Genomic DNA, 24,220 nt, shown 5'->3' on the forward strand with positions numbered 1-24,220 from the left:
CCTTGTTGACATCCAGGCGCAACTTCTCACTGTTGGCGCTAGCAGCCTTCTCAGCTGCTTTCTTTTGGCGTTGGGGTCCCCTTCCAAAGAAGATGTAGTTGACCAAAGCATATTCCAGGAGGGCCATGAAAACAAAGACAAAGCACCCCATCAGGTACATATCGATGGCCTTCACATAGGGGATCTTAGGGAGAGTCTCCCGGAGGTGGGTGTTGATGGTGGTCATTGTAAGGACAGTTGTAATTCCTGGAAAAAAAGTGAGAGATAGAATGGTAATGTTCCTATTTCCTCACTGCTCTCATTATAGCTGTACGGATTACTGTACTCTTTACTCATTCATATATGTATGCCACAAAATATTTCCTGCGCACTTGTTACATACCAGCTCTGTGACAGGCCCTGGAGATAGGCATAAATCATCAATTTATAGTAAACTTTAATTGCTTTAGAACCTGTCTTTAGTTACATGTTTATAGTTACAGTTATTTACCTAGTGGGAGGGGGTTGAAAAGTAGATTAAATGCTGCTCTATTAAGACACACGTGTGGGCTGAGTGTTGGGAATATGGAGAAACTCCAACTAGCCTTGTAATGGAGCAGCGAAGAGATCAGAAAATGGAGATTCTGGAGTTGCATTTTGAAAAATAAATGGGAGTCATCCGGGCAACCAAGGACTGAGGGTCAAAAGTGAGGTCAGATCTTAGGGTATTGGGGGTGAAGAGAGCTTTCCGTTAAAGAGGGGCTTGCTTTGCGGGGTGGAAATACACAACTCACTAAAAGACTCAAGAAAGTCAGCGTGGGTATGTGAGGATATGATGGGAAGACTGGTGAGGAAAGTGAAGGTTAAGTAAGGGCTACATAATGGAGAACCATACGTACAGGGCCTAATGAGGAGTTTGAACTTGAAATTATAGGCAGTGTGGGGCCACTGACCAGCTTGAAGCAGAGAGATGTAGGGACGATTTGTGTTTACGATAATCACTCTGGTAGCAGTGTGGGCACTAGAGAAGCATGCAAGACAGGAATAGAGAATACCCACTAAGAGTTTTTCAGAATAATATGTTAGGAAGGGGAAATAAAATAATGGTAACAGTACTAAAATTAATCAATGCATTATATAGATGAAATGGAAAAATGATTGTAAAAAATGGGCAACTAGAGTTGTAAGGTAATAGAGAAATTAAAAATCTAACCCTCACATTTCTAGACTGAGCACTTAAGCATGTAATACACAAATAAATTCTACAGAAGTATTACAAGATTCCTTATGGAAAATGCCACACTAGGTGATGGCATTTAAAACTGTAATTATTTGTCCACCTGAGTAAGAATCCCTAACAGTGGGGAGCAGTTTCCCTCAGAGGCATAATTGGAGGGATAAACAGAGATGTGTTGGAAAAAGCACCAGGGGTCTAGAGTTCTGAGGATGGCAAGTTCCAGCTTTGTGGAAATGGAGCTCAGAGTCGAGATCACACCGATGGGAGGTGAAGTCACCATTTAAGCTGGGACGAGCCGAGTCTCTGACTCAGAAACCTATTCCCTTACACGCTACCTAATAGCACATCCCAGAGGCTGTTTCATTGCAATGATTTTTAAAAAACATATGTTTCCTGATTTAATTTTATCTCTCAAATAAGACCACAATTTTTGTCTTGTTTGTATACACACTCATAAAACACAGAAAAAATTAATTTGAGCATTTGATTCTGAGCAAGGCCAGAAAAACCCTGGTCTTGCTTCAGAGTTAGGTGTCGTACAGTCCTCATGTCTTTTTACAATATTAGTCTTTTTGCAACATTTTCCAATTTCATTTTTCTCTTCATTATATCAACTACAGATTATCCTGCATGTCCTATATATCGTAATACTGACATTGCTGATTTTACTATTTATCTAAATCTCACTTTAAGGTATTTCTGACCTGGTAATAAATTGTTAACGTAAGTTATTAAAAAATTTTCTTTTAAAAAGTAAATACATTACTTATTCCTGTAATAGATAATAAAGTAAATAAAGTAAATACATTACTTATTCCTGTAATAGATATAAAATAGATAACAAGCTTTTACTTTGAGATAATAAGATTTTAAAAAATTTCATTCATTCCTTTTCTAGCAAATACGTACTGACCATCACTCACTGTGAGGTGCACTACAGACACGCGCACAACGGAATCAAAATTAGATACGGGCCTTTCTCTGAAGGGTCTCTCAGTACCAGGAGGAAGATGACGTCACAAAGCAGATAATTTTAAATCATAATAGTGGTTGGTCTACAAAGGGGAGATTGATAGTATTTTAAGAGGTTAAGTCACAGGGACTTGACTCGAACAGGAGGCCATGACTTCTCTCTCCCATCCTTGAACCACCACAATCTAAGCTCAACACAGCAGCCAACGTTGACAGTAAATAACCCAATTAAAAAATGGGTAAAGAATCTGAATAGACACTTCTCCAAAGAGGACATACAGATGGCCAGTAGACATATGACAAGATGCTCAATATCGCTAATCATCAGAGAAATGAGAATTAAAACAACAATGAGATAACATCTCACTCCTGTCAGAAAGGCTGTCATCAATAAAGCAACAAACAACATGAGCTGGGGAGGGTGCGGAGACAGGGGAACGCTTTTGCATTGTTGGTGGGAATGCAGACTGGTGCAGCCACTGTGGAAGGCAGTAGGGAGATACCTCAAAAAATTAAAAATGGATCTGCCTTTTGACCCAGCGATCCCACTTCTGGGAATATATCTGAAGGAATTCAAAACACTATTTCAAAAGAACATAAGCACCCCTATGTTCATTGCAGCGTTATTTACAATCAGCAAGACATGGAAGCAGCCTGTGTCCATTGGTGGATGAGTGGATAAAACAACTATGGGACATTTACACAATGGAATTCTACTTGGCCGTAAAAAGGAAGAAAATTTTACCCTTTTCAACAGTATGGATGGACCTGGAGAATATTACGCTAAATGAAATAAGCTAGTCAGAGAAAAACAAACACCATGTAATTTCATTCTTCTATGGAATCTAATGAACAAACTGAATGAACAAGCACAATAGAGACAGAGTCATAGATGGAGAGCAGATGGCAGCTATTGCGGGGTGAGACTAGGGCGTGGGGGGTGGAGCAAAAGGGAAACAGGACTCATGGATGTGGACAATAGGGTGGTGATTGTGGTGTGGGGAAGGGGATATAAGGGGACTGAATGGTAATGGAAAAAAAGACAATAAAAAACAAAAAAAAAACAAGAAAAACGAATAAAACAACTGAAACATAAAAAGTAAAATACAAACCATGGCACTGCAAAAAATAAAAATAAAAAATAAAATTGAAATCAAATCATGTTACTTCTTTGCTCAATGACTCTAATTGTGCTCAGCCTAAGACCTTTACGGCGGCCCCCAAACCGCTTCGTAATCTTCTCGTCTCCTCTTGTGCACATTGTGTCTCCTCCTGAACTCTCTGCATTTGCCTCACTGACGCGCTCACGGCCTGGAATATTCTTACCCAGGTAACTGTTGCCTTTCACCCTCTTCAAGTCTCTGTTCCATTGACATTTTATGAATGAAGTCTACCCTGATTATTCTAAACTGCATCCCTTGGCATAACCAACCTCCCCCTTCCTTACCTTGCTCATTTCCCTCACTAAACTTACCATATAATACAATCTGCATGGCTACTCAATTATTGTCTGTTTTTTACTGCTGGAACATAACTTCCAGAAGGGCACTGCTTTATGTCCAGTGCCTAGTATACTTGGCATGGCACAAAGGTGTTCATTCAACAAATCCATGTTGAACGAATAAATAAATGACTTCTCCAAGTAAGTAATGATTGAATTGAGAACTCATGGTGGAGGAGGTAACATGTCAATATTTAAGGGACTAATCAGAACTCAAAATAATAAAGATTATGTCAAAGATCATAAATTTACTCTATCTGGAATAGCAACATAAAGATGTTCATGAAATATAACTTACTCTCCTCCTCTCGTCTTATAACAAAAGAAAAATAAAGCACAAGATAAGTGATATCTTAGATGATTTCTCAAAATATTTGCTTGGTTTTCTCCTGCCCTCTGCCATGCTACTCCAAAGTATTCACTAGATTTTAGAATTCTTCTGCTTAGCTCTTTGTTACATACTACACTTCCTGGTTTCTTGTTCAGAAAAACAAAAGAAAGATGGAAGGGAAGTCGTCCCAGGTAAGGAAGCACCGATACAAATTGAATAATTAGCAAGCAATATTACATGAACTATGCTTCCATAAAAGTATCACCCTGATGGGACTAATTTCATTACCAACAGCTATTTAGTTAACTAATTTTGACATGAAAGAGCTTTAATATGTGTTTAATTGATTTAATGCTGAATCAGATCATCCAAAGTCTCAGAGTCAAATCCTTGTAATCTATCAGTCTGGTTTCACCAGGCATCACAAATTTCAGGGTAAGGAAAGTGCACTTGCATACGCACGCGCACACACACACACACACACACACACACAAGAGTCAAACTCCATAGGAGAGAGAAAAGGCCCACCTAATGCCACTCTTGCGGCTGAAGCATCATAATTAATCCAGAAGGAGACCCAGGAGAGGATGGTGATCAGGATGGAAGGCATGTATGTTTGCAGGATAAAATAACCAATATTTCTCTTCAGCTTGAAACTGAGGGACAACCTGGGGTAGGAACCTGGAGAGGCAATTTTAGAACACCATCATTATCAATCAATACTTGTGAGATACTTCATTTTAAAGGCTCATAAACAGTTTGTATACCTTCCTAAATTCAATTTTAGCTCCTGGTGAAGAGCATTTTCTTCTGCAAAACATGTCTGAGAACACTGGGTTTTTAAATAGCAGGAGTTACTTTGGGTTGAAGACTTCCCAGTAATTAAAAGAATGCCCGGTTTTCTCTGCTCAGCCTCGTATACTGGATCAGAGATACTCATTCCCTACAACTGTGATGACAAGGCAGTTTGGGACAGTCCTTATGTCTCCCCTCAATTGTTTCTCAGCAAATCCTCCCAGTAAGGTGGGGTTTTTTTTGCATATAAGAATAAGGCTCTGCACTCTGATTATAGTAAAAGATAGCTCTCTTTTTAAGATTTATTTTAGAGACAGAAAGAAAGATGGAAGGGAAGGAGGGGAGAAAGTGAGAGAGAAAGATTTCGTGTTCCACTTATTTATGCATTAACTGGTTGATTCTTATATGTGCCCTGACCAGGGATCGAACCTGTAACCTTGGCATATCAGGATGATGCTCTAGCTCTAACAAACTGAGCTGTCGGGCCAGGGCTAAGATACAAAGCTCTAGGATGATTTTAAATCTGGGGTCAAAGGCTATACGTTGGGGAATGCAGCAACTCTGAAAAGTTTTGTGAAGGTTTTCATGTGTATGCATTATGTTTTTCTAAAATCACGGCATCCATCAAAGTTTGAAAGGGATCTCTGACCCACTCAAAGGTGGAGAATCACTACTCCTGAGCAATATTTGCAGGAGCTTTAACTAAAAAATCATATTCCTGAAGCTGGGTCCTTTGTGGTGATCTGAGATTCACATGTTAGAAAATATTTATAACAGAATACAGTCAGAACATAAAGGATTCACACTGATAAATAGGGTGTGTATGGGGTAAGGAAATAAATTGTAAGTGACTGAAAGAAAGCCTTGTCTAGCCTTCTTGGGCTAAACCAAGTGTCTTCATATTAAAGTATGAGTATTTGAAGTAGGAACTCATTTCTACAGGGTTTCAAAAACACTTCACACTTAGGAAAAGTTTCTTTTATTATTGTTTGTTTTTTTTTTTTTTTAAAGCAAGGGGCTGCACTCTATTCTTACTAAATCATACAGCTTGTGTCTGAAGTTGTTTGCAGGGACAGGAAGTGCCTCAGAATTTCTAGTTGTAGTATTCGCTATGTCTGCATGGGGAATTCATGTTCATGAGAAAATATAAAGAAGAATATTCCTGTGGGCTTATCATTTCTCCCTGAATGATGATGTAGCAAATTACTACTTTGTTGGGCTTTCTTATTAAAAATTTGTGCTGATGAAACAAATTTGACACATTTAACTAAGTTAACAGCCTAGAACCTCAATACTGCAAGAGTAAGGATGGTGAAGGCATCAGGATCATCTCAAGATCTGGGAGGGTTTTTAGTTAGGAAACAGGAGGTCATGCTACATAAAGAAACCCTGCCCTTTGAGGGAAATGTGAGGTTCTCCTACTCTACCCTCTCAGAGAGATTCGCAAATGTGGTCAGACTTGAGTGAACCGTGGCTTGATTACCCCCAGTATATTTGAAAGAATTACGATCACATCTGAGAGATGCATAAAACTGGGAGAATAACTTCAAACTCGGTCTTCATTTCTTTCTGTATTTTGCCTCCAACAATCAGTCCCTTCTCTGGCAGATGAGAGACCCAGAGCTCAGCCTCTCAGCTTGGTTGGGGGGGGGGGTCCCTCTGGAAAATAACCTGGTGGGCTGCAGATAAGCAGTGGGCATGGGGAACTGAGATTCTGAACAGGTCTCGGCCTTCTGGAGCCGCCGTCCTTCCCTAGTCCGTGTCCTGAAATGCATGAACCCTTTTTACAAAAGACGATGGAGACTCTTTTGCCCTAACCCCCTTCCCTGATACACACCTGTGGAGAAAACAACTTTCTTGGTGATAAGTTTGTAATCCACAATGGAGAACTGGGGAAGTTCAATCTTTGTTACTCCCGTTACTGCATTATCATCCCCGCGCCAGTAAAACTCAATGTCGTCAGTTGTATATCCATCTGTAAAAGAAAATATATACGCACACAGACAGATACACACACGCAGAAAGACAAACAAGAAACAAAACAGAAAGAATAAAGTTTAGAAGATGAACTACGTAAATGATAATAGCTGCAGCTAAAGGCTGTTATTATATGTTAGGTACCATGCTAAGTACCTCAAGCATATTACCACATTTAATGCTCACAACAAACTCAGGAGGGAATTATAATTAGGCCCACAAGAGGCTTCAAATCAAAGGCTTAGAGAAATTAATAGCTTGCATTAAGTCTTGCAACTAGGAAGTGGCGTAATTGGGAATTGAACCTAGGTTTATGTGATTATGAATCTCATTTTCTCAAACACTATCGTATTATTACATAACCCTGGACAACACTCTAAGAGAAGACAGAAGAAGAGAAAAATCGTTTAAGACATCAGTATAGCACTGAATGCTATCCAACTCTCCCTGCAATATAAAATACTTGAATTACAACATGTTTGGGTTTCAGGTCAGAAGAGAACTGATTGTTAAGAAGCGAGTCATCAATTTGTTCACACTCACAGACATGGTCTCCAAATTGGATTTTGTAGCAAATCTGAATTCCAAACCACTCCTCCCAAACAAACCTCAAAACAACACTGATTCCAACAGTTCCAAGGAATAAATACTGTGCAAATGCAGAGTGTACACTATCAATGCACAGAACACTTAGGCGGTGTGCTTCCATTCATTCAGCCATTGTTTCCTGAGCACCTACTGTGCTCATCAGTGCACAGTCGCTGGGGATAGGGCTCTGTATAATAAAGACCTGTCCTCTGTTATGATGATACTTGCAATCCACAGGGAAGAGTAGAGTAAGCACACATGTCCTAAGTAATAAGCACACGTATAACTGCAATGAATAAACACATACTGCATTGCAAACAGTGCTTGCTGTATGGGGAAGCATGCGACAAAATCCGGAGGGTATTAGCATTATACAAGCTAAGCCACTCGCACCCCTCAACAGCATACATGCTTTGCATATCTCATTTATTTCTTCAAAGAACTTTTGCATCTCAATAGCTGAATTTTTACAAGCATAGGAAATAGGACAGATATTGCTCCCCTGATGTCAAGAGCAACGGAACCAATTAAAAAGACTGCTTAGGTCCTTTGCCTTTTGGCACTTGACTAGTTAGTGTAACAATAAGGACTAGAAGGCCAATCCTGTGACTCTTAGCTCTTATGATTTTGAATAAACCACATTTCCTCCAGAGAGAGAGAGAGAGAGAGAGAGAGTCAGATTTCCAAAACAAGTAGAAACAAGTTATTTTTCAAAGAACTGCAATGCCCTTGATTTGAAAATTTATAGCAACCATAGCACAGCTCAGCAATGTCTTAACTTTTCTAGAAATTTGCAGTCCTCATTCATAGGAGCCACGATTTTTATCTGATGTAGAAATACAGTTTTTTTGGAAGAGTTATTGAGACTTGCATTTTTGCTTTTGCAACTACAGGCTTTGGGATGATAGCTAATGACTTTAAAAAGGCTTGTTTAGTTGAAAACATTATAAATTATATAATAATCAAAATTGTAGAGTTTTATTATATGATACACGACCAGAATTTTTATTGGCGTGATCTCATTTAGAGCCCTCTGTTTTGTTAGACATTGTCTTTCTTCGTCTAAAACTGACTTTAAAGGAAAGTCCAGGTATTAAGCAGATTCTCAGAAAAGAGCTTCTAACTGCCCACTAACCTACCTCATTATAGTCTTTACCTAATCCTTAGAACTGAGGCGTCTGTCCCAAGGGACAGCTGCTCTTTTTCTATGATTGCAACTTTCCTAATTCGGCCATGGGAACTTCATGTCCAGAGCCTGAAGTCCAGAGCTTCATCTCCAACATAATCCCAGTTCTCATTTGTTATCTGCACACATCTCTCAGTTAGGAAATTGTTTGCGGTCAATGAAAATCCCACCTTTGATAAAATAGTTTAAAATAACAAAATAAAAGAAATTTGCTCCTACAATCAACCTAGATATGTATTCTTTTGCATAAGTGTTTCGAGTTTCTTTGGCTAAACTCCATAGTAAGAGACAAAGAAGGACACTACATAATGATAAAGGGAGGAATCCAACAAGATACAACCGTTGTAAACATTTATGCACCCAACATAGGAGCACCTAAATAGGTAAAGCAAATCTTGATGGACGTGAAGGGATGGACATGAAGGGAGCAACTGACAGTAAAACAGGTCATAGAAGGGGATTTTAGCACCCCGCTGACTTCAATGGATAGATCTTCCAGGCAGAAAATCAGCAAGGGGACAGTGGCCTTAAACCACACAGTAGATCAAATGGATGTAATCGATATTTTCAGAGCATTTCACCCCAAAGCAGCAGAATATACATACTTTTCAAGGGCACATGGAATGTTTTCTAGGATAGGCCACATGTTAGGACACAAATCAAGTCTCATTAAATTTAAGAAGATGGAAATCATATCAAGCATCTTCTCTGACCATGATGGTATGAAACTAGAAATCAATCACATGGAAAAAAAATGAAAAACACACAAAGACATGGAGGCTAACTAACATTTTACTAAACAATGAATGGGTTAACAGTGGGATCAAAGAAGAAATCAAAGGACACCTTGAAACAAATGAAAAGGAGAACACAACAACCCCAAATCTACGGGGCACAGAGAAAGTAGCCCTAAGAAGGAAATTCAGAGCATTACAGGCCTATGGTAAGAAACAAGAAAAATCTCAAACAATATAACTTCACACTTAAAGGAACTTGAAAAGGAACAACAAAGTCCAAAGTGAGTAGAAGGAAGGAAATAATAAAGATCAGAGCAGAAAAAATCAACTAGAGTCTAAAAAAGTGCAAAAGATCAATATAACTGAGAGGTGGATAATTAAGATTTTGGAGTCTGACACCATAGTGTAATGCGGTGTGTATATTTCTTGGCTAGTGCTGGTCTCACAACCCCAATCTTCTCGACTTCACTTTGGGTTAACCAAGTAAAGAATGTTGCAAATGGAAAGAAAATGCCTGCTTTTGCGTCACTGATTTCTGAAGATGAAGGACCAACTACCCATGACAGTGCCATGATGGTCAAGTTCAAAGCCTGCTCATACACTGTGTAGGATTAGTGAAAAGCAGACCTAGTCTTCTTTTCTCTTTCTGTGAACCTTCTCTGAAGGAATAGTTAGCAGTTTCTCAAGGTGGTTAAAAAAATAAAACACATGCAAATATTTATGACCTGCCTTTTCTAGTTTTCACAGAAGCAGTGAATGAAAAATAATTAGATTTCTTTGGAAAGATATCAGAAGGCAGAGATGCACTGGAGCTCCCCATTAATGTCTTGCGAATTAAATTCATATTTTATATTTTATTCATGGGATTATATAAACTGAGTCATTAGATTATATTATATCGTAATCATCAAAAATATAACCCAGATAAATTCAGATGGCCTATGATTTATTGAAATTTACCTGGAGGAGTTAAAACTGCATAAAATGTTGTAAGCCTCAAATCAGGCCATATAAATATATAAATTTTTAAATGTATATAAGACATGAATGATGGACATGCCGTCTTTCAAATACTGGTAATAACATGTAGTATATAAGATGTAAGGAGTAAAAATGCCATTTGCACACTGAACATGTTCTCACAATTATGACATTATCTTGTTACATAACATGGCATTTTAAAAAGTTTTTCCTGCCCTATATATGTTTACCACAGCAAATTAAGAATGTTTTTCAATGGACTACCTCATTGTAAATTTAGCATATTACTGCCCTATTAGTATTTTACATTTTATGTGGTTACTTCATCAGTTTTACAAGTAGCTACCTATAAAACTTAATTTATGTTCTGGGAAACACTAAACCAGTGAGATGCATGCATGGAGAAGGCTTCCACAGTCCATATACTGGGAGTGACTGCACATTTTGGCCCTTCTTCTAGTTACGTTTGTTAAATATAAACATTTACCAAAGTTTAGGAAATCCCACAATAAAGAATCTGCTTAATTTTCCTCACCCCTGGAGTCTCCCAAACCCATTTGGCCAGATACCTTTTCTTAGGATATAAAAATACCCACCCAGCCCTGACCAGTGAGGTTTAGTTGGTTGAGCATCATTCTGCAAAGCGAAAGGTCGCCAGTTCATTTTCCCCGTCAGGGCACATGTCTGAGTTGCGGGTTTGGTCCAAGGTCAGGGCGTATGAGAGACAACTTATCGAGATGTCTCTCTCCCACATCGATGTTTCTCTCCCTCTCTTTCCCGTTCCCTTCCTGTCTCTAAAGATAAATACATAAAATCTTTTAAAAATGGCTACCCAGGTGTATTTCATTAAGTGCTGGAGTTATTCACACATTTTAGGGTGATTTAGTTAATGTTCTCTGAAAAGCCAGGTAAGCCTTTGAGAAGGCTCATTGTTCCTCAGAAATACATCTTGCTTCTTCGGTGGATTAAACATTTTCTTGCTCTTAAAAAAGTTTTGAGGAGAGAACAAAACATCTGCAAATAACAGAGATCAAATTTTCTTTTAACGGAGCAGGGCAGACAGACATCTCAGGGCAGCGCACAACTGAATGGAAGAAGACAAGCGTTTTCACGACTCTCTCGGGGACCACTCAGAAGTCTGCCAGCCAGCGTCAGAGTGCACTCCACCTTGGGCAGACGCCCGCATGCTGTGCAAAGGTGCAAGACTGAGTACAATGAGTCAATGGCCAGTTAAAGTTGCAGGGAGTTTTCAAAACAGAAAGAGACACGCTTGTCAGGCACAACTCTTTAATTCAGCAATGAAAATGTTCCAGGCACTCTGAGTGATTGCCCTGGCTCCTTAACTACAGCCTATTCTTCACTCTGCTCTTTAGATGGACTGCTAGACACGGTTTTTGTGCTGTCCAATCATTTTTAGACCTCGGGCAGCTCAAAATAATCGACCTAGGGTAAGTCAGATGATTATCTAGTGGCATCTTAGGAAGGAAGGACACCATCAAGTAACAGCCCAATGTTCGCCCCACATCAAAGACGAGCTATTTTTTGTGTTATTACTATTTTCAAGTTCAAATCTTATGATGTAAAGGAATAGGAAATCAATCACAATCAAGTAGAATGCCAGATTCTGTGCTTTCAAGATCATTTCTTAATTTGAATTTCAATGCAAATCTTAGTGTTCGCTGTCCCTGTATAGAAGCGGGGCGATCTGGTGACTGCGTCTGCGGGTTTAGCTCCACGATATTCCTTAAGCCTGCACCCCTGTGTTTGGAGAGATGAAGCAATTAAGTTGGTGGTCCAAGTAAGATAAACCAATTAAAAATAATAATAAACAAAAATTGCCAAACAACAATAATAATTAGAGCTGCCAGTAAGGAGCCCTTAGGTGTCGGGACACTGCCTCAAACTCTTCACATGTCTCTATTTAGAACCCTATGAACTAGATCAGGTTAGGTTACCAGGAACCCTCCCTGCTCCCTGATGAGGCTGTTTCCATACGCCTGAGCCCTGAGCCTGAAGTAGGAAGAGAAGAGGCAGAGAACTTTTGACTATAGGGATGGACTGGATAAATTTCTCAAAGTTAATGTGTATAAAATAACCCAGAAATCTTTTGAAAATGCAAACTCTGATTAAGCAGGTGGAGCTTGACATTCTGCAGTTCTGATAAACTCCCAGGGGGTGAGGATGCTGTTGGCCTGTGGACCATCTGGAGGACGGCAAGCGATCTGGGGATTTTCAGAGTAAAAGTCTATATGCCCCGGCCTGGAGTCAGGCCAGGAATGTCTGGTATCCAGTCTGAGCCAGAGAAAAACAATGCTTCTTCTGAACAAAGGTTTTGTAAGTTTCTAAATCAAAATATCTTCTCCCAGTTCTGCTTCCTTTCAAGGGACAATATGTGGCATTTCTGATGCTGGTTTTCTTTAATGATCTATGATCTATGATCATAAATAAGGCAGCAATAGCAGAGAATAGAGAAATGGGGTCTAAAGGTTTTTGGTAAATTTGTATTTATGCCGCTTTTCTGTGAATATTGAGCCTCACTAAGACTAATATTCCACTCTAGCATCAGATCTCTGCATCTTTTATTTATATTCCTCTATGGACTAGTCAAGAACCTTTCAGGTTTCTCCTTCTAATCTATGCTATCCATGCTGCTATTAATACTTATTTTAAAAATGGGTTGCTGCTGCCATTTCTATGCCTAAAAAACAAACAAAAACACAAAATGGGAGACAAAAATATGGAGAACTTCTTGATGGCCTTGCCATAGGTTCAGAAGAAATGCAAATCCTTCAGAAAGACATTCAAGCCCCACCTCTATCTCCCTTGCAGCCACATCTTCTGTTACATTTCCTCCTCTTCCAAAGCTCCCACCTTCTGACCACACTCCAGGAATCCTGTGACCTCCAGGCCTTGGCTCAAGTTGTTTCAATTACCTGAGATATTTTTCTCTCCGATTAGATTCCTGCAAACCTTAGGTGCCCATGTCCACTGTCTTCTTTCCCAACACGCTGTCTCATTCCCTGACCACCCCCCGCCCCCCTGCTGCTGGGATCCTTCCCGCTTTCCTTCCTGATGTTTCCAGAGCACTTTGCTTTCATTTTGCCTCAGTTCTCACAGCCAGTTTTGCACAAGAGGATTTGTAGATGAGTGGGTTTCAGCCAACAGACTACCCTGGAGGGTGAGGAGCCAGGTCTGAGGCTTCTCCGTAGCCCTTCTCCTCCTTCACGCAGGTCTTAACTAAGTGTGGTGCTCACGCCACAAGCTTGCTGCGTTGAACAGTCACATGGTCACCCTTTGCCTGTGGCTCACCAGGGACCCCTCTTAGGAGGGCAGTGATGCACAGACACGATTTGTTGAGCTGCAAGGTGGTAGAACTGTAAACCTGAGCATCCTCTGCATCACGGGATGTGGAATTTCCAGGCACTGGCCTTGGAGTCACTAAAAGGAAGACAGTGGAGCTGGGACCAGTCTGTGAAAGAGCCGCCACGTTGAAGTACAGGCCCCTGTGTTGAAAGAAACTTCAGGATGTTGCTGACTTTTAACATATATTGTCATTCTTAGGCGAGCAAACGTATCTTAGGAGTGGCCATGGCTCAGGGTAATGCCTTTCTCTGGGCTGATAGATTTTGGAAACCAGTCTGCCACAGTTGCCTCCCAGGAAGTTGATACCTACAGCTCAAGTGGAATAATGCTCCCTGGTGACAAGGGGATATGGTCACACAGAAGAGTTTGTTAACTCAAGGGTGATAATAGAAGATGTTTAAATTAACAAGGCCAATTGGATGGCCTAGGGGTATGCACAGCTGTGTAATAAAATGCCATCAAACGTTACACCACCCCATCTGCTTTCTAATTTGAGGTGGCAGAGGAAGTGACAGCCTCGCCTACCAGTGTTGTAAGTGGTCTGGGCTTCTCCCTCTTAACCTGTTCTTTCATGTCTCTGTGCTGTGATGGGGTCAGCTGAGGATGCACATGTTAAGGATGTCGGCTGGGTGCTCTTGCAGAGGAATTTTTGGCCTTTAAGCGGGACTGCCCTGTGACATGGACTGTTAGCGTGTGTCTTAATAAGAAAATTTTCCACACTGCTCGTAAGCTCCAGATAGAAGTCCCCTTCCTCTCTGCTTACATAATATTCTCTATTAGCATTCAATACATTAAATTATCTGGTAAGAAATCTATCTCCTATACAGCAGGTCCTGGAACAATGAATGACGTGTTTCACTCGATGTTATTTTGTCATAAGGTTGATGGATGCCATGGGAACTTAACTCGTGTTTATATTGATTAGCCAGTGATAAAACTGATTTCCATATAAGTCACTTTGCTTAAAATTATAGGACCTATCAATGATGTTAAGTGAGGACTTGGTGTACTCAATTGTGGGTTCTTATTTAAACAAAGAGCAAGCACTCCTAAATCTGTGACCATGGCTTGGAGTGGAAAGGTAGCAGGTACCAGATTGCTGGGGCAACCGAAACTGTGTTTGGTGAGCAGGCTTATGCAAACAGCAGGAGGAGAGCCTAGGGAAATGCGGCATGCTAGCTGCTTTTATTCCAACCTAAAGCTAATTACATCAGTGATTTCAAACCAATACATACCAAAAGCAAACTTAATTTTCAATATGGTGGGGTGTTGAGGTGATTTTTGCAAGCTGTTGCCCGCCTCCTGAGTTGTAGCTCTTGCATTTGCACGTTGAATATTTGCAGCCCACATTGATTAAGACAAGTTGCCCGAATGCTTAAAAACAACTAAGGCCGCACCTTTGACTGGATGGCAGATAAATCCAATGTAGGCAGTACCTTATGCTGATCCTGCCAATCCAAATAGACTTTTTTATTAGTAGCTTGGGTATTAGTAACTTAAATATTCTTCGACATCCAACATTAAAGCACACTATCCACAAAGATTTAATAAAGCAAAACAAAAAAACCTTAAGTACTAAAACTTATTTCCTTAGTCCCCAAGATTATGCAATTGCAGATAATAGGGTAATTTTCTGACTGGAACAAAACTCAATTGATTTTCAAATTCAAGGGCACTTTCCAAACCACATTATCTTATAGAACTATGGTTCTACATTACAAATGGTTTCTATGCAGAGAGGGAAAAAATATAATTATCTAATATTAACAACACAGCAAATTGGTATTTAATATAATAGCCCTCTGACTTAAAGAGTGATTCACCTTAGCAGTGTCCTCAAATTTTAGTGAGCCAACTATTTATTCCAGGACCTGTTAAACATGCCTATTTTTGAGCCCCACCTATAGGAGGGCTAACTGTATATGTACATTAATACATGTATCAGCTGTTTCTGATATATGTTCCCACTTGCATGTGTGGAGAGACTCTCTGCTCTAGAGTTTGAAAAACTCCTCTAAAAATTCAAGAAGGTTTTAGGGCTTCCATATCTTTATATTTTCTTAGATGTGGGGTATCCTGGGGACTACGGGACTCTATATAATCTTGGAGGTTACATCTGAGATAATGGACCTCTCCACTGGCTTAAAGTACTTTGGTCCAAATTTGTCACTTCCTTATGTCTGAAATAAAACTCTAGCATGTTCTCTGGGCTCTACTCTCCATCACTCACCACTCACATCTTGGACCATGACTACATCGGGCCGTGCCTGCAGAGCTGCTATCACCGCCGAACTGGTTTCCCAACTTCCACTTTTATTTCCGTATACTCTGGACTCTGGTCAAAGTCTTTCAATGGCTTCTCATTTTGCCTTCTCATAAAACAAACTAGCCACCTTACATGGTCCGACTCTGGGCCTGCCTGCACCTTTCGGCCACACTGTACTGGCTTTCGATTTGCTCTTCATAGGAACAGCAGGTCATTCATTGTACTCACCCTGTGCTCCCTTCACGCAGAAACCCACGTGGATGCCTCTTCCTCCCCAGTCAGGTTTCAGGTTCTGTGACCTCGTGAAGCCTGGCCTCCCTCTCTTGTGCTGTGCTGTGGCCCTGATTCCCCGCAACAGTTGCTCTCTGCATTTCTACCTTGTTTAATTTTCTTTATAGCTGGTCACTCAGAAGTCAGCGTGTCTATTTGTTTATTCCATTGTCTGTCTCTGCACTCAATGTCAATTTCTATAGGGCAGGAAAGCAGGGATGTGACTGTGTGGCTCACTGGGGTCTGTAAAACGCCTAGGACATTGCTTGGTACATGACGGATGCCAAAAAATGTTTTTGAATGAATAAGTAAATCCTGTTGATTGACATCTCTGTAAGACAGTGATTTCAACCACTATTTCAGCCGTAGCACACTGGTGTGTTGCAAGAATTTTTAGAACATGTAGTACCTGACTATTTAGCCAGGGGCATGACCTCTTTTCCTTTAGATTGTCAAATAAAAAAAATTACAACAGCCGAACCACAACAAGAGTCATCCAGTGTGGATGAATCAAAATTATAGCTATTTCCTTTATCGTTGGCAAACATATATTTTTTTGGTGCGCTGCAGAATTTTAGTGATTAGTTTATATGTGACATGAGATGAAAATGGTTGAAAATTGCTGATATAAGAGATAACATTGGTCTTATTACCTCCATGTGTTCAAAATAAACCAAAAACATCGTTAGCAGGTATGCCGTTTAAACTCTGTCAGATTAATAACTGACTTTTAAAAAGAAGTACTGGACGAAAGCCACGGCAAAGTATGAGGCTGTATAAATTCACAGATGGGGAGACAGCTGACAGTTTTTTATTTAGATGGGAGCTTTGCCATTGTGTATTATGTACGACAGTGTTTGGAGGTTTATTTAGTATTCATACTATAAAGGAATAGGTCCTCTTGGTTCATCACGGTTTATGCAGAGATGATACTTTTATCAAGTGTCTTATTTATATCACAAAAGTGTCTTACTCAAAAAAACGGACTTCTGTTATTAACCTATTGACATACTCCTTTGCTTCTTATTCCTTATTTTGTTGTCATCCTCAATTTCACCAACATAACAAGGCGCCGTGATGGATACATGGTTTTAAAATAAAAGGAGCAAAGATGAGGTAAGTGAAATTTAAAGACAGAATTTAAATTTAAAACAGAGTTTAGAGCCAAACACACACACACACACAAATAGAATCAGAGGAAGGCAAAGGAAAACTGATGTTTTGCTAGATTTTTAAAATTTGCAAACTTATTCAAATTTGAGTAAATACGTCATTGTATAGGGTAACTTGACATCGTAATTTAAGATTTGTTGTGATAGAGAACGACCAGCATAATTTAAAGTCTTCTTAAAGTAGTAACCTTGAACTAGGAGATCCTATCTGATCTGAATCCGGCTCCTCTATCTTCGCAATTTATGCCAGAGATGTGGCATATTGAAAAGGACGACTATTGTGGATAAACTCAGGGTCTCTGCAGCTCCTTAAAGCCAACCTCAGTGGGAACTGCTCCTCTCCTCAGCCCCTGCTGAAACTGGACTGTACCCCCACCCCAGCCAGAGCTGATTATGCTTGGTTGGATGTCTTCTCTAGGCTGGATCAATCACATCCCTTCCCTGGGAATCGGGGACTGAGTAGCAGAATAAGAAAAGGTCATGATTTGGAAAGAGAGGGAGAATTAGGAACAAAGAGACTGAAACAGGCTGCAAGAAAGTGGGGAGAGTCAACGTGGGGAGACAGAACAAGGAAGCCAAGATGTTACGGGAGAAGGTCCACGGGGCTCCTGAAAAAAATCAGAGGGAGGTAGAGAGAGACATGGACAAAGAGGCGCTCTTGTCCCTGAAGCCTAGTTTAGGTCCCAGCACCCAAAGAATTTTGGATATCTCTGGAACCCTAGATTAATGCCCAAATAACCGTGGAATCCTTTTTGGGGATATCTCTGAGATTGCTCATTATGTTCTTATTCCATACTCATTTATTGAATGCCTACTGTGTACAGATATGGTTCTCAGCACTTATGGCACATTGCTTTAAAAAAAAAGATGAAAAAAACACTTCTCCTCACTGTGAATGCATTCCAGCAGGAGAAAACAGACAACAGTAAGCATAACAAACAGGTGAACTATGTGCCGCATTAGAAAGTAATATGATTTATATGCTATGGACAAAAAATGCAGAGCAAGGTAAGAAGTTTGTGGAGTCTTGGGAAGGCCTTTAGGTTGCCATGTTACACAGAGTCATCATTGCAGGCCTTATTGCAAAGCCGACATATGAGCAAAGACTGAAAACTGGTGGAGAACTCAGTCGTGAGCCTGTCTGTGGACCTGCCTGTCAGGCAGATAAAGGAGATGGTGCAAAGGCCCAAAGCTGGCATGGCGACTGGTCTATCGGAAGGATGACAAGCAACCCAGCGTGGCTGGAACAGAACAAACAGGTGAAGAATTAGGAGAGGAGGTCAGAGAGGCACTGGGGGAGGGGGAAATCACACAGGTTATTGTTTGGAATTTAATTTCTACTCTAAGGGCTTTTAGCAAAGAAATGACATGATCTTGTGTGAGTTTGAGGAAGTTAGCCTAGCTTCTATGTGACAATGATCGATATGGGGGCTGGTGAAGTGTGAAGGAAGAAAACCTGTCGGAAGACTTTGGTAGTAATTTAAGTAAGAGATAATGGGATCTTACATCATGGTGGGAGCGAAAGAGGTGGTGAAAAGTGGTAGGATGTTAGAACTATTCTGAAGTCTCGGCTAATAGGATTTCAGGTAGGAAGTGAAATAAAGAGAGCAGATAATTACATCGTAAGGTTTCTGCCCTGATGGAGTTGACATGAAATGAGATGTGAAGGGCTCACACATTACAGATGCTGGCAAGAATGTAAGAAGCTCAGTTCAGGACATACAATTGAATGTATGAAGTCTGGTGTTTGGGAGAGAAGTCTGGATTGGAGATAAATAGTTGGGTATAATCAGCATATTGATGATATTTAAAGCCACGAAACTGATGAGCTAGTTGAAGGAAGAAATCCAGGAGCTGAGTCCTGGTGTACTCTTGCATTAAGAATTCAGGTTAAAGAGAAAAAAATTGCAAAGGAGACAGAGAAAAAACTTAGAAGTGAGATGAGAAGAAAACCTAGAAAGCGTGCAGTAAATACAATCACAGGAGGAAAACGTAGGAAGGAGAAGCGAGTAATCAACAGGGTCAAACGATCCTGCTGTGACACGCTGCACAAGACGAGAACTGAAGAGTGCCCACCTGAGTGAGCAATGTGAAGGTCACTGTCAACCACGACAAATCCAGCTTTGGTGGCATGGTGGAAGGGGCAGGCACACTGGCATGGTTTTAAGGATAAAATGAGAGAAGAGGTGACTAAAGGAATTTTGCTACCGAAGAGGGAAAAGAAGTAGTATGGTAGCTAGCAGGGTTTGTTGGTTTGTTTTTCTAAAGTTGGAAGAAATCATAAGAGCAAGCATGTGCTATTGATGGGAGTGATCAACACAGAATTAAAAACTGGTGACGTGGGAAAGAGAGGGTGAACTGTGAGAGTCATCCCCTTGAGTGGGCAGGATGCAGGAGTTATATTTAGATGGGACCATGGGAACAGCAGGGGTTAGGCTGATGTGTGTGGGTGTGGACGCTGGAAGGTGCGTGGGCGTGGTGGTGGGAACGTTCTAAGTTCTCTTATGATGATTCAGTTTTCTCAGGGAGGTAGGAAGCAAGGTCATTAGCTGAGAGTAAGAATCTGGCAGGAGATGCTGAGAAAATAAGAAGGCAAGGGACAAGGTATGAAGTGGTTGTTTGGGAGAAAGGAAGAATGAATAGACCAAGCAAGTATATTATTTCCAGGAACATAAAATGCTTACCTGTTAACCAATGTCACCCCAACAAATTCAACTAAAAATGCTCACCTGAAGTTTGTGGTCATGAATTTAAAGGTAGACCCACCAGGGTCCTTTATTGCATTAGCTTAAGTGGGCTTTTACTTTGTATTCAAAAGTCTTGACCAGAATATAGAATTACATGGAGACAGTTTTGCCCCCTGGGATATCTATGGGTTGCAATTTTATTTTGATGTGTTAGTAATGAAAATCTAGGGCACTATTATGTGTTTCTTTCTTTCTTTTCTTATTTTTTTTTTTTAGCATATCTAAGCATACCTAGTCCAAACTGTTAAGGATTTGTAAATTTGATGTGCTAGGAAAAAGTAGGTACTCAAGACTCAGAAGGACAATGTTTAAAGGACAGGCTATAACATTCTGTCTTGCCCGTGTCATTTTCCACTCCATCACTCGTATGCAGTGCTGACAATATAAGGCACATTTTAGGGCCTCTGCATAACAATACTGATGAACTTCAGTTAGACTCCAATTTGCCTTACTGTTTCAAACTAGCTGGGTTTGAAATGAAATACCCTTCGAGACCACAAGGCCGTATCTTGCTACAGACGGAATGTTTGTGTCCACAAATTCTCAAACTAAAATTGAATGCCCAGTGATGGTATTTGGAGGTTGGACCTTTGGAGGTTAATTATGCCATGAAGGTGGGGCCCTCAGGCTGGAATTAGTGCTTTTATAGGAGATCCCAGGAAGACCTCCAGCTGTTCCACCCTGTGAGGACACAGCAAGAAGATGGCTATCTGTGAACCAGGAAGTGGGCTCCCATCAGACACTGAGTCAGTCTGCTGGTGTCTTCAACTTGGACTTCTACCTGCAGAGCCATAAGAAATAAATGTCTGACGTTTACAATTGACACAGTCTATAGTGTTCTGTTATGGCAGCCCAGAGAAGCTCAGGCACTTCACGCACGGACAGGCAGACAGATACACACACACACACACACACACACACGCAAGCACAGTGTCTGAAGTCACATGACTTCTCTCCGGGAATAAGGTGGCAGGGGAATACACCCCCCTCTATTAGAATATCGATGATGATGATGATAAATGATAACAAGAGTCTATGAGTTAAACTGTGACATGCCAAACACTATGGAATGCTTTAAATTATCTCTTAATCTTATGATTGGGTTATTTTTATTCCTATTTTGGCTTATAGACTGTCAGAAACCTTGAGAATTGGGATTTTCATTATGGTAGGAAAGCACTGCAGAAAAAAGAACAATGGAGTATTTTATCTTGAAAAGAGTGTGTATTTCCTAGATCTGTCCACTAACAAGGCCTCAGGAATGATGCACCCTGTGACAATGAACACCCCTACAGTGGAGTCTCTTATCATTCCCGACTAAAAAGAACCACAACCATCTAGAAAAATAAGTCATTCCCAGTTTGGGGCAAAACAGACTAGAATAACTTGTCATAGTAGAAAGCAAGGAAGGAACCAAAGAACACTACCGCGTATCAAAAAGTCTCACAGAACACCTTAGGTAGGAAATAGAAAAATGTTTGCCCCAGCTTTGCCTCCAGTGTTTAAGTTAGATCTTGCTCACCTGACTGATGGTAAGGCACTCAGGTTCTTATACTAAAGAAACAAGATCGATGTGTTTTTAAGCACTTCTTCCTTCAACACAATCCTCAAGTTTGAAAGCTAGTGAGCAGTAAATCTACAAGAAGCACCCACCATTCCAGTCACTATAATGGTTACACAACAAGCAAGAATTTTTGCAAATTCACTTGCACACAGATGACCTCATCAGATACACTCCACTCCGCACTGCCACCCCCCACCCCACCCACCACATTTCAATAACCCAGGGGCATTTGTAAATAACCAGACATGTGTATGCATGTTCAATAACCCTAATGGAAAAGTATTATTATCACGGTTTTTCAGGTACAGACTTGGAGATACAGAGAGGTTCAGGTATCTGTTCCCATCAACTAGCAAGCAGCAGAGCCAGGGTACTAGCCTTTGCCTGTCTACCTCCAAAGTGTCTTCTTACGCAGGATGCTTTGGAGCTTCTCTCATAAACTACCTCATTTAAGGAAGATGCACACGAGCCTCTGAGACAGCAGCATAATGAAGACATTGAGAGTTATGATGTTATCTTATTTTTATTCTTGCTGCAAAGTGGGATTTGTGAATGACTCTTCTTTCTGTCTCCAGGATGTTGCACTTGGGTGGGCTTTTTGCCTGCACCTGGAAGGTATTAGGTGCTTCAGGTGCCCAGCGAGCTGGCATTAAAAGTTCTCAGTTCATTCAGAATGAGTTTGGTGAAGCCAGCTAAGTTGGCACTTTTATGTCAGGAGCATTTTGTTCTGCCTGATTCCCCAGAGAATTGTTATAAAAAGTAACCTAGATTCTAAAGAATACAATAAACCATTTCGAAAGGAAATGACAGTCATAAAAAGGGAATCTCTTTCAAAACTGCATCTAAAATGAAAAGTATGACTGGCACAGCTAGCTCCAAGGCAGAATGCTGCTGATGAAGCGATGACCAGAGAATATCTATTATCTCCCCACCATCTAAGGGTTGCTACGTTTCCACTGCTCTTAGCTATGAAATAGGAAAGTGATTGTTCTCCACATTTGGATACTTGAATCTCATTCAAGTAAATGTGCACAAAGGACTATAAATTTAGAACCAATCATTTGACATTATGTGAACAAAATCAACAGAGATCTAATTTAACCAAAGAAAAATTTCTATCTAAATACCAGTCATCTGGGTACCTTGAAAGAAGGAATAACATTCAGTCGTCCTACTTAGCACATGGTAAGTGCTCAATTAATCCTTGACTGAAAGAATGTAGGCACATGTACATGGGTAAATGAACGGTGCTCCATTTTTGGTGGAAAAATCAGGGTATGGTTACCAGGACGAATTGGTTATTTATCTACTACTCTATTGTTGATAAAGATGACCAAAATTTTGTTTGAAGAGGAATCTACCCTTTTAGAAATTCAGACATTGCTCTAAGAGATGTTGCACAGATAAGAAAAAAATCTGTGAGAAATAATATATATATTTTCTAATTTATTAATCTTTAAGTTCCTGATTAGGAATCTCTTGATATTAATAGTCCATATTAACTTCTCCACTCTTTGAATTTCCTTAACTAACAGTTTAGCATTTTATAAACTATTTCAAATTGTAACTACAAGAGAAATTTTCTGTATATGATTTAAAAAACATGTTAAAATGTTCTAACTGAATTCAAACCCATGGGCTATTGTAAAGACAAGATGAGGTTATTGACATGAAAATGATCCTCTCGAGCCCTGGCACATATCAATAGCTCAATGTTAGGTGTCATTTTTGCTGTTGAAACTTCAAGTGAAATGTTAAAAATAACCAATTTCATAGTTTGAGTCTGCTAAAACAGGAAGTAGCATTTATTTTTCTCTCTGAAGCAGTGACTAGGAATTATTATCTTTTTTCAATCCTTTCCCATTTGTACATTGAAATTTCTCGTTTATTTGTTGTAATTCATTCACCTCCCCCCATCTCCTACAAACAACACAATTCATTTACACATATGCAGTTACTATAGTTTGTCTTCTTCAGCTGCATCATTTAAACTTTTGAAGCCTAACTTTTCCTCATCTTCAAAACACCCTCACAATGTCACTTGGAGTGTCAGAAAATGTTACATGTTTCAAAGTTCAGGGGACATCACAGATATATCCAAAGACCAAGTTTAGCTTCAAAACATTAACACCAGGAAATAGTTAACAGAATTTCACAGCATAAAATGTCTCCTCCAAAGACGAGGAGGCATTTTAGTGGGAAATTGTCAAGATTCATCTGGAATAAAACTTCGTAGGCCATCTGGAGACAGGCAATTCAGCAGCAGTTCGGTTCACTGCCAACAGCAGACCTGACGAAGGAACCTCAAACCCAGCATCTAATTGCACAGGTAAGTCTAAGCTCTCCCCCTGACTGTGTTTTAACTCAGTGACCTCATTTCCCACAAATATCTTGTTTAATTTATGATCCAATTCTCACATACACACCCCTGCTCTCCTTCACACACATTTCCATCTCCTACAATATTTAAAAGACAAAGTACAGAGAAAATAATATCTAGAAAAATGTAGAAAACTTAGAGCTCTATGAACTAAAGAAAAACATTTGCAAAAAG

The 24,220-nt window shown here is 40.1% G+C and overlaps 1 protein-coding gene across 2 annotated transcripts in view; it reads right to left on the reverse strand.

Moving 5' to 3' along the window:
- GABRB2 (gamma-aminobutyric acid type A receptor subunit beta2) overlaps window positions 1-24,220 on the reverse strand; it is a 182,818-nt gene that overhangs the window by 31,793 nt on the left and 126,805 nt on the right. For both annotated transcript variants that reach the window (XM_024576962.3, XM_053927247.1), the window contains exons 6-8: window positions 6,653-6,790; window positions 4,549-4,701; window positions 2-246 (exon numbers count right to left, since the gene is read on the reverse strand). In XM_024576962.3, the coding sequence (XP_024432730.1) occupies window positions 2-246; window positions 4,549-4,701; window positions 6,653-6,790 (536 nt within the window). The remainder of the gene's footprint in view (window position 1; window positions 247-4,548; window positions 4,702-6,652; window positions 6,791-24,220) is intronic.

Source organism: Desmodus rotundus, chromosome 6, assembly GCF_022682495.2.
Source record: "Desmodus rotundus isolate HL8 chromosome 6, HLdesRot8A.1, whole genome shotgun sequence".
In the NCBI taxonomy this organism is placed as follows: Eukaryota; Metazoa; Chordata; class Mammalia; order Chiroptera; family Phyllostomidae; genus Desmodus; species Desmodus rotundus.